The following is a 17031-nucleotide window of genomic DNA, read 5'->3' on the forward strand; positions in this document are numbered from 1 at the left end:
TCACTTGTGTTTCTTTTTCTCTCATCTCTCTTTTCCCTATTATTATTATGCTTTACCTTATTTAAGTTATAAAATTGTTCTTATCTCAACCCACAAGTTTTACTTTTTTTTTTCCCCCCAATTTTCCTCCCCATTCTACTAAAGGGAGGTAAGGCAGAGTGAGGGAGCAGCTGCGTGGTCGTTAGCTGTGGCTGGAGTTAAACTATGAGACCACCAAGGATTTGGGATGAACTAAGTAGGGCAAGTGCTGGACAGGACAAACAGCTGAGGAAAACTTACACTTGGAGGAAGCAGGGCAGGACAGAGAAGAGCAAGGACTGTTTCCATCTAGGGAAGCAACCTGTAGTGAGAGGCAAGAAGCCCTTCAAGGACTCTCCCTTCTGCCCACTTGCTGTGTTAGGTCCTAGTCTCCCCACATGTATTACTGAAATTTTTGTGAGAAGTGAGTGAATGGAGGAGAAACTGTAAACATAAGAAAACTACCAATAGGAAACAGCAACTTTTTTTTGTGTGTAATTTTTGTGCATGTCTGTTTAATCCAGCTGTCAAAAATGTTCCCTTTTACCAGTCTGAAAGACGAAATTTCAGCTCAGAATGCTTAGCATTTTGGAACATCGACAAAGATGCCTCCTAAGCCTGAGTGTGTTTAGGAAGTCTAAACCTGTCTGTAAAAACTGTCCAGATCCTTCGGCCTGTTAGGGAAAAACAGAACAAACCAAAACTCTCTTGCCTTTGTGAATTGTTGGACCTGCTTTTTTGCATAGAGCAAGTTAAAATGTATTTGTCGCTGACTCAGTTTTGCAAGGGAATTGAGCATAACATTTTGTGGGACAGAGTCCTTTGTGTGTAGAAGTCAGAATGTTGCTTTCTTTCAGCTCAGTTACATGTTTGGCCTTCTTAGCTAGCCTTTAGTAGTGGAAAGACTTGTTTATTTCTTAGCAGTCTCTGTTCAGTATCCCACACTCCTCTCTTAAGTATCTGGTATTAGCAGCTGCTAGAATGTGATGAAGAACAAATGAACCAGGTATTTATTTATGCAATGACCTTAGACATTTTTTTTTTTTTTTTTTGTGTTTTTTTTTTATGGGGGGGGTGGCTTTTTTGTTTTTCTCCTTCAAAGCCAAGAATCATCCTTTGCGTTAAATACACTCTCTTCATTTTCCCTAGTATAAATAAATTATATAAACGGTGGAGTATTAGTACATGGGGATTTCCCTGCAGATGGAGAAGAAGCCATGATGTTTGAGGCTACTGGAAAAAAGCAGAAACTCAAACCTCTACAGGTATTCCAAAGAGTTTTTGAAACACTAAAGCAAGTTTTATTACAGAGGTTAGTTTACGTTACACTCATTTATTAAAACCGAAGGACATCTTTATAAAAACTACTGTATATAAAGACAAGAGCAGTGCAATAGCAGTGTAAAACACATTTTTGGTTTACTTGGCAATCACTTTAGAAGACAACATGATTCATAATATGAAGTTAGAGAATGCTGCAAAAAAATAGGACAGGATTAGATCAAAATCTAGGTTAGCAAATCACTGGACACTGATACATATTGATTTCAAACATCAAGTGTTATGTAAACAGTATTATTGTCAACATATTAATAAAGAGTGAGAAATCACTGCAACCCTAGAATTTCTAGTTAGCTTAATTAGCCTAAAATTCGACTGCTGACTATTAAAATTGACAATTGACTACTATCTTCTTAGTGATTTACTATATGTCTAAAAGGAGGACTTGAAGAAATGCCTGTCTTACACAAGAGAATTTTCAAGGCTGAGAAAAGATGTTTCTTCCTGGCGAGTGAGTGAGATTTTGGTTTTGTTGCTCTACTCCTCATGCACCATCCCTGGTGACAAAATAGAACTGATTTCAAAAATGACTTTGACATGTTACTTCATCTATTCTTCAAGTGGAAAGTCCTCATATAGAAGTTATAACCAAAATAAAACTATTAAAAACAGTTATCTAAAATATCTGCTACAATATGCTGAAGGATACATTAAGAGGCCAGATTGTTTTCACTCTGTGTTTTTATAAGATTGATAACCAGGCACAAAAGATAGTTAATTACAACACCAAGTCCTGCCCAAGCTTTATAACTCAACTTTTTATGTCCTATGTTATACACAGCCATTATTAGGAAGTTGGACACTCAGTTCTCAGAAAAATTGAAGAGAGAAAATGAGTTGGAGCAGGAAGGAGTCTTCTGGACCATAAAATTCTTTAACCGACACTGAGCCAGACAGCTGCCATTGTTAAATAAGGTGTATAATGGAACTACACACTTCTGTAAATGGCAATTTTAGCTCCCTTATTTTTCCAACCATATGAGGATAGACATAGAGGAAAATGTATCTATATATCTATTTTAGTCTTTTTTTTTTTTTCCTTTCAGAGGAACACTGTGTTTGAATGAGTCTCTTTCTGCAGAAATAATTGAAGAATTCATTGCAGTTTATCTGGGTCATCCTGATTTCTACCAGGTAAATGCAGAAGTCTATCATCAGAGCATGGCTACATAGATAGTTGAGATGTTCAGGTGTCTGTCTAGCTAGCACTGTCTTACAATGTCCCAAGCACTACAGAAGAAGGGCCAACAGTGATGGTAGTAGGGAAACATTATTTCCCTTTACTTTAAGGCCCAATGAGTGTTAGTATTATTCAGGATCTTATACTCTGCTAAACTAGAGAGGCTATCAGATTATTATAACAACACAATTGATGAACAGTGGTTTATCAGCTACGACATGGATTTATCCCTAAATTAATTGGTAGGCAAAATCAGAATTTCAGCCAGAGATTATCTACCTTATATTAACTGACTCTGTATAGAGAATAAAAGAAAACAAACAAACAAACAAAAAGCACATCGATTACAAGGTATACATATACTAGAAGTAAAGCATAAAACTGCTCATTAATAACACACAATTCCCAAAGGGAAAAAAACCCTTACAAAATACAGTAAGTAAGTCACACAAACCAGTATCTAATACAAATTCTTTCATGAACATAAGCTTTTTACAAAGCTTTCTGTGGCGGTCATCACTTGCAATGAAAGTAGGTGCTGGTAGAAGGTAAAAGAAGCAAACAGTTACTGCAAAGCTCCCAAGGTAAGACTGATTACTGTAGGTGTGTATTTTGCTGAGTGTTTGCAAGGGGCTATGGATCTTGGAGCTAATGAGAAGTGTGGAGAAGACATGATGTTGTTAGAGGCTTGAATGGCATTGCTTCCAGCTGCTTGGTTTCCTCTGTGTTTCTTGCAAGCTGGCACTAATAGTATGGTGTTACAGCTCATAGGTTCAGTTCTCTCACTGCCAGGACCACCTACCCTTTCCATGTAGAGGCTCTCATCATCAAGGAGAGAGCAGTTTGGACTGCCTGCCAGTATCTGCAAGCTACTTACAGCATGTCTTTTCTAGGCATCCTTTTTGTTCCCAGCTGAAGTGCTCTGAATATTTCTGCAATGCTCTGGTGAAATATATTTTTTAGAAAACTAGAATCTCTTGGGCTTAGTGTGAATCGAATTTTAAAAAATACTGACTCTGTTTGATTTGAAGGGCTATGTTTCTCGCAATGTGAAACACCCCAGTTGTGCTGTAGCAGCTCTGTTATGGCTGTACAAGATGAGTTGTATGCAGAGGTGGGTAGGAAGAGCTTCTGTGAAAAGTGAGAATGGGCCAGGCCTAAAGCTTGCCTTGGACAGAATGGAGTCTAATGCCTGCAGCGTGGTACTCACACTTGTGGCATTAGAATGCTTTCTTATTTGCTGTTGCCTGCCCTTACTTGGTGATACTTGGCATTTTTTATGAGCTGGTTTGCAAAGAAGAGGATATGCACGTATTGGTATCCTACTCAGATTCAGCCTTCTTCAAAGACTGGGCACTTCTGTGGTCTCCAGCCTTGTTGGGGCCCCCATCACTATTTATTCCTGTGTTGCTTCAGTCACGTACCATCATGCAGTCCGGTAGCTTTAAGTCAGCTTAAATCACTCAGTAGTCTATCCCTCTTGAGTTCAACAGAAGACTAATATTTATCCTAATCAAAAAGGTACAAAGGAAAACTTGATTATTTATTGACAAGGTGATCCTTATGTTGGTTATAAGGTAAAATATGTGGTTATTTTAAATTTATTCAGATTTGCTGGAAAAAAATATTAGGCATGAAGGATTAATTTGGCAGTATCATGGCTTTGTGTTATGATTTCTAGATTAACCCTTCTGTTTGGTTGTCATTGCCAGGTTCTCCATGTATGTATCTTAAATAATTGAATTTCACAGGATTTGCTCATATAATTGGTACTGTGTGATTTCAAAATAAACCTGTGTTGTGGAAAGTTAGGTCAAGCTATTGCAACTTAATGACCAAGTACTCTCCTTACTTCTGTGGTAGCATCATTGCCCTTCTGGCTTACAAATGAATTCTTAGATTTGTGAGGGGTAAATTCTAAAGCCAGTTGCTGGCAGAGGGAATTTGACTACTGCCTTGGAAAGCAGAGGGACAATGGTATTATTGCTTTTAAAAAAATGTTTATTTTTTTTTCTGCTTCTCTTTCAGCTTCAGTGAGAATGGGGGTGATGTCTGTGTTGCTGCTTAATAAAGCTCCTCTCTTCATGAGGGTGCGTGAAGGTGAAGCTAATATGTGCTCAGATGTTTGGTGTCTTAGCAGAATCATTGCCAATTATCTTCAAATGTGTATTAAGGTTGAAACGGTGGATATCATGCAGTTTGACTTGATGAAAGGGATTCACTCTACCTTGTAATGCATATGGCAATATGGTTAACAGTAATGAGGATTGCCAGCATCTACCCTATTGTGACACAATTTTCACCAGAGAACTTTGGAAAAACTCACATTCAGTATTCTGACACTTAGATTAGGCTCAAAGGGCAATAGATGGATGGAGAGGCAAAGAAATGTTGTCTACCAAAGGTTTGTCTAGTGATCTTTTCCCACCTTTATGTGGATTTGCCAGAGCAACTTAATTTTTTTCCTATTGAGCATTTCGTCAAATATGATACTTTCTTTCAGAGACAATATTGTCAGTCTAGAATTAGAATATTGCTTACAGACTGCTTTCTTCTGGAAACTATTTCTATATTGTTTGCCCGTAGAAGCTGTCTGCCTGGTGTTTCTTTTCAGGGGACTTGCTCAGTCTTCTTCTTGTAGTCTTTCTCTTGCCTGCATTTTTCAGCTTTTTTCAGCTCTTGTCATTTAGTTGATTTTCTTAAAAGCTGCTCCTTGAAGTCTGATCTTACCTCTCCCATCTTGAGGCACATCATTATAATTTTCTGGAAGACATAAACAACAAATATTCCCATAATGTTTCATGAGCACACAACAAAATTTTTTCCTATGAAAAAAACTTGTGAGTTTCCAGAATTGTGGGTTTAATTTGAGGAGGTGAGAGAGGAAGGAAAAGCACAAGAAAGAAAGGTGTTAGGAGACCTCTACCTTCCCTCATTATCTCTATTTGGCCCAGTGTGAGCTTGTTTGATATGGATGGCATAGTATCTTCCTATTGCACTCGTTACCATGGTATGCAGCAGACCAAGCATAGGCTGCTTACTGTAACTATTATTCTTTTCATATGATGCAAAAATGTACTTCTATTTCCACATGCGTAAATGAGTAAATATTATATTCATGTGTTTTCCTCACAGAAGCATTGTGAGTATTTGTCATTTTTGCTTGCAGTGCCTCCTGGTCATAACAAAAGCTTTAAATCTGCTCATCTTCAACTTGTGCAGAATGTGTGCATGTAACTGGCTTTGTGATCTGTCCACAGATGAGCTATGGCATGTGTTGGTAAACTGGCTGAAAACCCAACTAAGGAAAGTTTTGATGTAGACTGAGATTACCAATCATAGTACTAAATTAAAGCAATGCATCTGTTTGCTCAAGGAGGTAAGCATAATGGCGCAAATACAAGCTGCTGGAGGCACACACTGGCACCCTAGTAGCACCAGTACTTAATTAACTTCTCCCACCAGAGTTCTTTGCATATTTGGTATTCCCAAGTCTATGTGCTACATTATACATACTGCATTCTATTAATATATAAAATATAAAGAAACATCTGGTGCAGACAGCAGAGTATCTGTGGGAATCAGCATGGTTGGAGTTACCTGCTATTTTACCCATCAAATCTACTCAGTGTATGAGGCTTGAGCTTCAACTTTCATGTCAGTGTAACTCCATTGAATCTGCTCAGAAGTGCAAGGTCAGATAGGCTATCACCAGAGCTGTATCATCTTAATTCAGATTTAGGCATTTCTCAGAGTTCTGTTATTGAGGGAGAGCAAAAAACATGCAATTCTCTCATAACTAACTCTGAGGATATAAGCCTTCACCCAAAAATCTGTCAAATGAAATCTATGTGAAGGTTTGAAAGTTAATTGCTTTCTTGTAGTTAAATAGCCTAGACAGCCTTACTTGTGTTATAAAGTTACTCAGAGCTGTTTTGTTCTGTTACTGTTCTTTTTTGACACTGGTAGAAATGAATATTAACAAAAAATGCAAACCTGCTTCTTGTGAGGTCTGAAGGCAGACGACATTTAAAACAAGCTGTGTGTATCTAGAAAAGAGTCTCCTGACTTAGCTATAACCAATTTAAAAAATACCTGGGGGGGGAGACAAACTGAAGAGTAGGAGCACATATCATGGCTTGGAGCCACTTATATCTTTCACAGCATCTTCACTTGTTTCTTTTCACTATTCTGTAGAGTGCTATGTGTGCTTTAGCTCAGATGAAATGCTTTACTAATCTACAATCTGCATAATTTAAGTCACTAGCTTGTTTGACAGTATGTGGTTTCTTTATTTATTTTTAAAGAAATATTACGAGATGGAGCAGGTAGAGCAGGCATTTGTGTGTTCCAGGGCAGAATGCAGTTTTCAGTGTCAGCCCATCAGCCAGTTACTCTTTTCCTGTACCTGAGAGAACCAAAGGTGATCCTGGCCAGATCCTTCTTCCAAGGTTAATGTAAAATCAAAAATGTCACAAGGGCGGTTTAAAATGAGAGTTCCCAGATCCAAAGACCATAAGAAAAATTATGAATATTTGTATGCAGCACAGAAGATAAAATATCGTTTGTGTGAATAGCTTCAGTTCTCTGCTGTGTCCCATAATGTGCATATAAAGTGATGGGGGAATGAGTGGGAGGATGTTAACAGCAGAGCCAGCTCTGAAAGCCTCTTACATCATGTCTGAAACATTCACCCTGTGTTTTCTGAGCTCCTGGCTAAGAGCTAATCAATAGCTTCTGCCTGAAATTGTACCCAGACAGGACAGACTCCAGGCTGAGAGGCCCTCTCCCGCTAGTCAGAAGTGAAGTGGGGTGTGTGGTTGACTAATCAATGGCTGGACTAGCAAAATAGAGAGGTCCTGCTTCAGATCACTTTGCAATAGCAGGATCACTACTTGCATTTTCCTGAAAAGATAAATGATAATTTCCATGCGCAGTTACCACAATATTATATCCCAGTCTCCCAGCATAGAGCACTTGGCAACAGAAACCCTATATTTGTCATTTCTGGTAATTTCTACAGGATTTTGACCTCTTTAGAGATGAAGTGTGATTTAGAGTGAAGTTCTGAATGTGGTTCAGGTTGCTCCTGCTCACTAGCGAAGGCTACAGTCATTGTATATAGGACCCCAGATTGCCACCACTGCTCTACTTGACTGCTCAGTGAACAGCATCCAGTCAAGCTGTATTGGTTTTCATTGCCTGGCAAGAAAGTAGCTCACTAAAAGATTGTCTCCCCTACCACAGCAGTGACTTTGCATGGTGTCTTAGTTCCACTGGAAAAAATGACGTCCATTAATAATGAAGGAATGATTCAGAGCCTATGGAGACAATTTTTTTCAGGGACTTCTGTCATTTTCTGACAAATGAAGTAAACAGTTGCTGCGTTCACCATTCCAGGGCCCCTTGCTAAATCAGTGTTCATATAAAAGTGTCATCAATCACCACAGCCCCTTCAGACCTCAGATAACAAAGCAAATGGTCTCCACAAATGTCCAGATCTCACTCTGCCATAAAATTGTATTACACTGATCTAGGCAGACCTGCACTGATCTGTTCCTGTTGAAGTTCTGCTGTAATGCCTTCAAATCTGGTCACGCTGGGAGTGGAAGAAAAGCTTTTGTTCTCTGTGTTCATAAGAAGAGCTTGGATACCAGGCTAACAAAGAGCTTTCTGCAGTAAGAAGCCCTTGGCAGATACACTAATTATTACAGGCATTAGGAATGTCCTCCTTCCCCATAAATGGAAGGACAAGGGAGGACAAAGCACAATGCACTATATTTTGAAAAAAGCCTCACAAGTTTGAAAGGAAGGATATGGGAAATGAATTGCAGGACAAGCACCAAATGAAAAGTCATTCAGTTGTCTAAACATTACAAACCAGAAAGAAATAAAACATAATCTAATCCCTCTGCCTGTGGAACAGGGAACTCATTTTCATAGCTTGGCATTTGTACACTCCTATGGCTATTTTATACATAGCATATAACATTATATCCAAAATGCATGCTGAAACGCTGCTTGGGTTACCAAGTATAATTCTTGAGAGTTCTGAAATGCCAAAACAAACGCTGCTGGTGCAATCTCAATTTGGCCCTCTTGTTTGTGTAAAAGAAAGTGGAAAGTCTCAGGCTTCTTATGTGGGGCTCATCATCTTTTTTGTTTTTCTTTCTTTAGGAGAACATCAGAATAGCTGAATGATTCAGGTTTGTATGATGTAGAGGAAACTTCAACACCATCTAAAATTTGCTTCAGGTTGGCTGAGTCCTGAAGAGGGTTTAGTTTTCTTTAATTGACCAGGAACACTCCAACATTATGCAGTGGCATTGAATATTGCCATCTTGATGTAAAGGAGTGGTGTTTTGGCCCCCATATTCATCCCCAGAATGAGTTAAATCACCTTTGACGCAGCACAAATTTTCCTCTGGTCTAGACATGAAATGCACCACAGCACCTGGATGAAGTCAGATGAAAAGACTGCCTTAAACAGTGGCAGATCAGTTTTGTCACATGTAAAATGACCACCATCACTGGTAGCCATCGCTAATGTTGCTGAAATAATAGCTGGCTCTGGGAGCAGACATTTCTTGCTTAACAGTTTAAACAAAACCCAGGCACTGGAAATTCTCTTCTTGAAAAACTGACTGTATTTTCAACTTGTGTTATTTCTACCATAGCTGATAATTCTGCAAAGGTGGAGAGATATGTCAAAATATGTTTCAAGGTAAATAGCTCAGCAGGATGTTAGGTCTTAAACAGAATAAAGTGCACCACATGTCAGATTCATCAGAGTTAAGCAATCCCTTTCCAGCAGACCTAAGATAAGAAGATGGAAATACCTGGGATGCGTCAAAAACAAAACCGGAAGCTTTTCTGCCCTGGTAGGTGTGCTATTGGTGGTTGGGGCACACTTAAATGAGGCCAACTGAGAAAATCCCTTTGGTAAGTAATCAGAAATGTCTGGAATGCTTATGTCAGTCAGTTATCAAGAAAAACTGTGTGACTATATAACAGGCCCATAAACCCCAGGGAGGAACAGACAGATGGGCTTGTTAAATCTTGATCACATTCCGTGGGGGATATTTTGGAGGGGTTCCTGTTTGAGGGCAGGTAGCAACCATCAAACTGGAAGCCTGTAACTTACCTGGCACAAGTGTGAACAGAAACTAGAAAGGATATTATGTCCTTTGGATTAAGCATAGATGGAGAACCATGAACCACACCTCATGTGAGTCATGGATCAAGTCTTCTGCAACATGCCCTCAGCACTGCTGGGATGTGCTATGTACTTTGACATACTAAAGGCTGTCAGGAGATAACCTGTAACTGATGCTGGGAAAGCCATGGTCGTGTGAGAGACGCTGTCTGCTCCTGTTGTTGCTTTGCCGGTGGGAAGAACCATCTAGATTATACAAGTTTCCTTCGGGTTGTGTTTACAGCAATGTATTTGGTCATGCTGCCATGTGTTAGAATCAGTACAACGGTTTACTGAATGAGGAAAAAGTCAGACATATAAGATCTGACTGTGACAAACTCAAAAGTGCAGGTAGAATAGGTCCTACCTACCGGTCACTGTAAATGAAGCTGCATGTCACCTGTCAGATTGTCCTCCTCCCTTCCACCTGGGAACTATAGCTGGGAAACAGGCATAGTCTTACTTTCACTGTGCTTTCAGAGCAGAATCACCTGTCTGTGTTACAGAAGATAATTATCATATAGAGGCTTAATATGTTATAAAAGCAAATGCTATCAGCTGTTTTAGACACGAGTACTGTAGCAATATGTTCAAGAGTAGCAGTGACTGTTTATAATGTTAGAGAAAGGGTTACTAGAAAATGTCAAGTGCACGAATTATGATGAATGCAATTTTTAAGAAGAGTTCTATTTTAATAATTTGTTATGAATGTTGGTAAATCTGGCTTTTAAATTGCTCTCTCCATTTCTTAAGAATCTCACTTCTTTTAGTCTGGATTAAGCTTGTGTAAGACCCATAAGGACTGGGGGATATAAACCAAACTGCACTTCACATCACTGCTGATTTCTTCTCTCTGGCTTTAAAGGAGCTTTAGAAACTTTGGGAAGATCTTGCATTCTAAGCGGGCAGGCTGGCTTGACCACTTGTATAGGAGAAGTAGCTGCTGGTGAATGGCAGGTACCTGCTGGCCAGGTCCTTGCTTGTGCTACTGTCTTGCAGAAAGCACGTTGGTGAGTCAGGAGAGGAGGAGGGCTTCTCTCCACGCCAGAGTGACATACAGCAGCTTGAAGAGTTTGCAGTCTACTGCTGCTTATTTCCTGGCTAAATCTGAACCCAATAGCAAGACCAGCTAATTAACACCCACTGGTGTTACTGTCACACAAGAGGCAAAGTTAGTCATACCACTGGAGGGTCTTTGTTTAGCTCTTTAAATTACTTTTTAAAGTGATGCCATGATTTCTTGTTGCTAATATAGAGTTCAAAGATTGTTTTCAGAGGAACACTGCCTATGTCATGTGTTTGGGCTTCATACCGGTCCACTGGTCCAGAGTTGTGACTAGGACAGTACTCTGTGCTGGTAGCCAGAAAGCTGGGAAGCAAATTGCAACCAATTAGAAACTGCTTCCCAGCTCTCCTCTGAAATGAAGATGAGGGCATTGCCCCAGGCTTCTTTTGGCACAGCATATGGTCTCATTAGTGATGATCAGGATGGGGTTTTTTAAGTGAAGCTTGGGATCTGCTTGGATCCCAGGTCTATCTCACAGGCGGTTACAGGAGACTTGGCACTTGGAGTGAGCCTGGAGAGCTGCTGCAGGCAAGGACTTGCTTTCCCCACCTCCTCCACCAGAACTGAGGGTGTTAAAGCAGCAGCTGGCTTAAGTTTTGTTATTAATATGGCTGCCTGGCTAACAGACCAAAGCTAAGAGAAAAAATGAGTTTCCTGTAGAGTTTCTGGAATATCTATAATTGCACAAATTAAATACGTCCTTTGTCCCATCCACTGGGTTGGAAGAAGAATGAAACCACACAGAGTACCATTTCCTCTATTTTTTACTATTGGCCATATTTTACAATTCTTACTTACAAAAAGCAGTGATGTGAAACCAATAGGGTTGCTAACATAAATATTACTTACTGTGAATAATGGTTTCTGAAGTAAACCCATGCTTCTGAAAGTCAAGTATTTTTCAATTAGTAACAATGTTTTTCATTTGATAGTTCCTGAAATGGTTGATACTCTTGAACACATTTCTGGTGAGTAAAAACATCCAGGAGAATTTCTGAGTTTTTGTTTGGTTTTTTTGTTTCTTTCTTTTTTTTTTTTTTTTGTAAACAAAATATGAAGCATTCAAAGTTCTGATTTATGTGTGTTGAATAGAGGAACAGATGAAGGTTTGAGGACATAAACTGAAAGATGAAGACTGAAGAGCTACATGCATCTTCCCTCACTGAAGCATTGCATTCTGATTTTTAATGACCTGAAATGTTTTCTTCCTCCTCTTAAGGTTATTAAAAAAACCAAACCAAACCAAACCAAACCAACAAAAAAAAACCAAACAAACAAAAAACCCAAACAAAACTGAAACCACCCTAGGCCTTCCAAAACATCCTGATAGCGTGGTTGGCCAATTACAAGTAAAACTGAAAGTGAGCTGGACTTACTAATTTGGCAGACATTTAGGAAACCCTCACATCACTATTAGGTGCCTGAATTAGGTGCATTACTAGAGGCTGAAATTTGTCTGGCTGATCATTGCCAAATTTTCCTGTAGGCTAATGTGTGGCAACCATTAAATAACCGGTACATTGAAAGGCAAACTAATTTGCATAATTCACAAAAAAGCCACACTGGTTTCATTGTGTATATCATCTAAACTGCTTTCAGTTTTTTTTTCAAGACATCAATGAGATATCAATAGAGATATCTCTAGACTTCTTGTTCTGCTTGAGAGTGTGCTCATTTTCACGTATTTTCAGCTAACTAGTGACCAAAAAAGCTTTAATTGCATTCCTGTCATAGAGAAGGATGACTTGAGATATTTAGACATGGAGAGGACAAGAGGAACTATTGCTAGAGGCAATTTTTTGCCTCCTTCTCCAAGGTCTGGGGCAGGCATATTGCTTTGGAAAGCAGATTATTACTATGTATAATTTAATGGCACAGAGCCTATAAATGGGTTTAATCTCTCCTAGTTTTAGACATCAAAATGGTTAGATGTTGTCGTTTTCAGGCTCCTTTATTACCACAGAAAGCAACAGGCATGTCTGCAGGTGTCACTCTCCTCCTGGGACAGGTGTCAAGTTGGGTGAGTGATGCTGTGGGGACTCCCCTTTGTCCTTAATGGCTTCAAAAGAAACAGACAGGTAATCAGTTCAGGTGCAAGTGTTTAACAGTCCAACACCTAAGTTAGGGGATGAGTAGACCCACTGCCCCCAAAATTATAAAAATGTGTAACTCTAAGATGGATTTGTTACCATCATGTTGTCTTACACTGCCATATGAAAATATATAATCTTCTCGGTAAAAATATCCAGATCTGTTCTATTCATAATCCAGTATCACTGAGTGGAAGTTGTTCTGTAGTGTCCATGTTCTGGTTAGAAACCATCTTCTCTCATGTTTATTCATGAGCATGTTTTATTCAGGTGGTTAAGACCTATACCACACTAAAATATTCTGATGGCAAAACCAAGGCCTGAAAGTATTCCCTTACATAGAGCTACCTTTGGAAAGAAAAGCACCTTCTTATCCTACATGTGCATGTGGAGTCCCAAAGATACTTTTTTTTCCTCCCCTCTCTCCATTGAGAGAACTTCCATTGGCTGAATAGCAGGAAAGGTGCATCCCTGGGGCTCATGATTGTAGCACTCCGAGAGATGCTGAGTGCCCCTGTGGATGGGGTAATAGATGGGCACTCTTTGGTGCAGGGTTTGATAGTAATTTTTTTTTCTTAGTACTGCTATAAAAGTTTTTTAAAAAATCTGTGAACCTTTGAATATTTCTACATCAGTGGTAAGGACTGAATTATCTGAATGGCTCTGATTTCAGCTCGTCCCAATTTCCCAAAAGCTGATGTTACCAGCTTTCAAAATCTGTTCCCACAAAGGGGTTTTGACATACTGTCCTGGGTTTAGCAGTAGCAGTCTGGATAGGTTTAAACCACGACACATACTTAAGATACTCAAGTATTCTTCAAATTTATGAGCTCTTATTCAGCAGTGTCAACCCACATCTAAGATCCAAGACAGCACAATGAAAAGAGCAAGAAGCTCTACAAGAGTGTGCCCTTCTGTGTAAAATTCAGGTACATGATAGGAGAAAAGGCTTCCTCTTGTACTGGCTGACAATTTGGATTTAACAGATCCACTACAAAATGAAAGCCAGGTTTAAAAAGAGAGCAGTAAAACTTGAAATGTAATTTATGATGTAGCCTGCAAGGACACTGGCACTTCCTGCTTATGCAATATCCTAAAGCACCCAAAAACCTTACTAGGGGTATTTTAAAAACAAAACCATGAAAAATTTGGTATAACAGTAGTGCCTGGTTCAGAAAGAAGAGCAGTTATACCATGTATTCTTTTATTAAGTCTAGTAAGACTTTTTTGTAACTAATAATATTCTTATAATTATAATTTAAATAATAAAAATAAAAATAAATTTAATTAATAATTTTCTTATAACTTAAAAGGATGCTTATGCAAGCTATACTCTGTGTAGAATATCTTTACTCATGTGGATAGTCAAGTCGAAGCATTGTAGCAGGTCTTTACAACATACAGCTGAGGCTAAATGCAGCTTTATTACACAGGATGATGTATGTAGTTCGTTCCTTGACTTAAACAGAGCTGTACAGAAAAGTGAAGGAGAAATGTGCCCATATGTAAAGAGCTGTGTGGGTATACATATACAGGAGTGTGCATGCATGTGTTTATGTATATGTGTATCTATGCATCTATTATTTATTTATCTGGGCCACAGTTTTTGTATATGATCTCCCATATTTTATAAATAACTGTAGCTTAGTTTATTTGTAAAATTCAATAATGAACTGCTAAGCTAAATAACAGTAGGACAACCTGTATCAGGTGAAAATTCTGGTCCTTTTATTACCTCTTTTAGCCTTAGCACTCTATCACCTTGGTGTCAGCAAAATTAAATCTATTAAAATTGCTACCCAGCATGCCTTGAAGTCCAGCAGAGAATAAAAACAAACACATTTGTGGAAAATGAACATTAGATTTGAGCGGTTTGATACCATTTTCAGAGCTTCAAGGTTGCTGACTTCTTTCAAGTCCTGTGGAAGTAAGTAAAACTGAAAGCCACTGAGAGAGAAAAAGCAGATCAATTTAATATACTGCTTGAAGATGATCCCAGACAGATCACACAAAATTCATAGAATCATAGAACGGTTTGGGTTGGAAGGGACCTTAAGATCATCCATTTCCAAACCCCATTGCCACAGGCAGGGACACCTTCCGCTAGACCAGGTTGCTCCAAGCCCCATCCAACCTAGCCTTGAACACTGCCAGGGATGGGCCAGCCACAGCTTGCCTGGGCAACCTGCGCCAGTGTCTCACCACCACCACAGTAAAGAATTTCTTCCTCATGTCTAATCTAAGTCTACCCTCTTTCAGTATAAATCCATTCCCCCTTGTCCTGTCACTGCATGCCGTTGTAAAAAGTCCCACTCCAGATTTCTTGTAGGCCCCCTTTAGGTACCGGAAGGCTGCTGTAAGGTCTCCCTGGGCAAAACAAGCCCAACTCTCTCAGCCTGTTGTCATAAGAGAGGTGCTCCAGACCTCAGATCATCCTTGTGGCCTCCTCTGGACTTGCTCCAACAGGTCCGTGTCTCTCTTGTGTTGGGGGCCCCCGAGCTGAATGCAGTACTGCGGGTGGAGTCTCATGAGAGCAGAGTTTTGATGATCACCCAGCAAACAGTTGGCTTTCTGGGCTGCAAGAGCATACTGCTTAATTAATAGTTAATAAATAACTCCTTATGATTCCTTAAGAATTCTTAATAACACCATGACTTACTCTAGGCTTTTCTCTACCTGGCCCCCCTTTCTTTCTCCCATTTCCATTTTTCTCTCCTGAACATTAGAAACCTTCCATTATAACTGCTGCTTCCTCCACTAGAGCTGAAACAAGATGCATGTGCTGCTTCTCTTAGCCTTGCCAGAGGCTGAATTTGCTCCAAATGGTCTATTTAGGAAGGAGGAACCTGTTTCAGGACTTGAATTTTAATCCCCAAACCTGTGGTTTATCCCAGGGTTTTATATTTACTCGCAGTTATACCAGCTTTATTATTTACCTTTGCACAATGCAGGATATTCTTTAATTTCTGTAAATAAAAGGTATATTAATGGCATATGGAAAATTTGTTTTCTTGAAATAGTTTTGGGGTGGTTTTTTTTTTATTTTTACCAAAAAGACTCATTTTCTTCTTTCACTTTTCAGTATTAAGAGGGCTAGTTGTCTGAGTCAGAACTAAAGAAAAAAATATGTAGTAATTACTGTGTCGAGAGCTAGATTTCAATGTAGGATGAAACAGTCATTCTGTTTCCTGTAACTGAACTGTGTATGATTCTTTTTTCCTCAACTGAAATCGTGTGGCTTTTCTAGCTATATGAAATCTGAAACTATTTCTTTAAAAATAAATTTCTGAAGACAATTCAAAGAAGAACATGAAGCATCTTTTTAACATTAACAAAATTATCAACAATTTAAAAAATGGGAGTAAACCTGTTGTAATTCAATGTGGTTACTGTTTGGCTTCTTGCTGTAGATCCAGTGTATGTTTATTTGCACATAACTATCCAAGCAATAAATAATTTTTGTTGATTTGCAGCTAGGATGAGAAGTGTAACACCCATAAAATTATCACTAGACACAACACTAAGTGCTGGAAGAGATGTTAGAAAGACAATTTTATGCAGAAATGTCTGTTCCCTCTTTCCTTTCTGCCTTTCCCATGTGAAAAGCCAGAGGAGAAGTTGAGGTGCGTTGAGACGTGGAAAAAGAAGAGGCCAAGAAGCCTGAACCATTTTAGCTGAGTGCAAAAGGCAAGAAAAGAATTTCTCTTTCGGGGTTATCTGAGCTGTGCTGCCAGCTCTGTAAAGAAACACGCTTTGACACCAGTGGTGGAACTGTGGATGGTTTATTATTTTTAAATTGTCTCACAGCTGCATCTAGATGTTGGCCTGCTGGGGTATAAAATGTCCTTTGGCTGCAACGGGATCTTTGTGCATGGATCAGTGACAGTGTATGACCCCTGCTGAGCAGCATTTCTTGGGTTGCAGAGAAATTAAAACAGTGCTTGCCTGGCGTCATTGGGCTGAGGTATTCAACTTGGTATGGCGTGGTTTGAATGATAATTTATGAAGCATGGAAATTTCTATTTTGAATAATTGTGGTTGCCAGCTGGTGGGTTATTCTCTGTTTATTCTACGTTATTCTTCATTATTTATGCATTTGTTTGCATGTGTGTGTACATTTTGTATGTGGATCTATTGTATG

The 17031-nt window shown here is 39.1% G+C and overlaps 1 protein-coding gene across 1 annotated transcript in view; it reads right to left on the reverse strand.

The window, feature by feature from the left end:
* Nucleotides 1-1331: 1331 nt before the first annotated feature.
* The window catches only part of SHISAL1 (shisa like 1), an 80560-nt gene continuing 64860 nt past the window's right edge, over nucleotides 1332-17031 (reverse strand). The window contains exon 5 of the mRNA XM_062634897.1: nucleotides 1332-5302. Within this exon, the coding sequence (XP_062490881.1) occupies nucleotide 5302 (1 nt within the window). The 3' untranslated portion in view covers nucleotides 1332-5301. The remainder of the gene's footprint in view (nucleotides 5303-17031) is intronic.

Source organism: Pezoporus occidentalis, unplaced genomic scaffold (assembly GCF_034315485.1).
Source record: "Pezoporus occidentalis ecotype Australia unplaced genomic scaffold, CSIRO_AGI_Poc_V1 ctg44, whole genome shotgun sequence".
Taxonomy (NCBI): domain Eukaryota; kingdom Metazoa; phylum Chordata; class Aves; order Psittaciformes; family Psittacidae; genus Pezoporus; species Pezoporus occidentalis.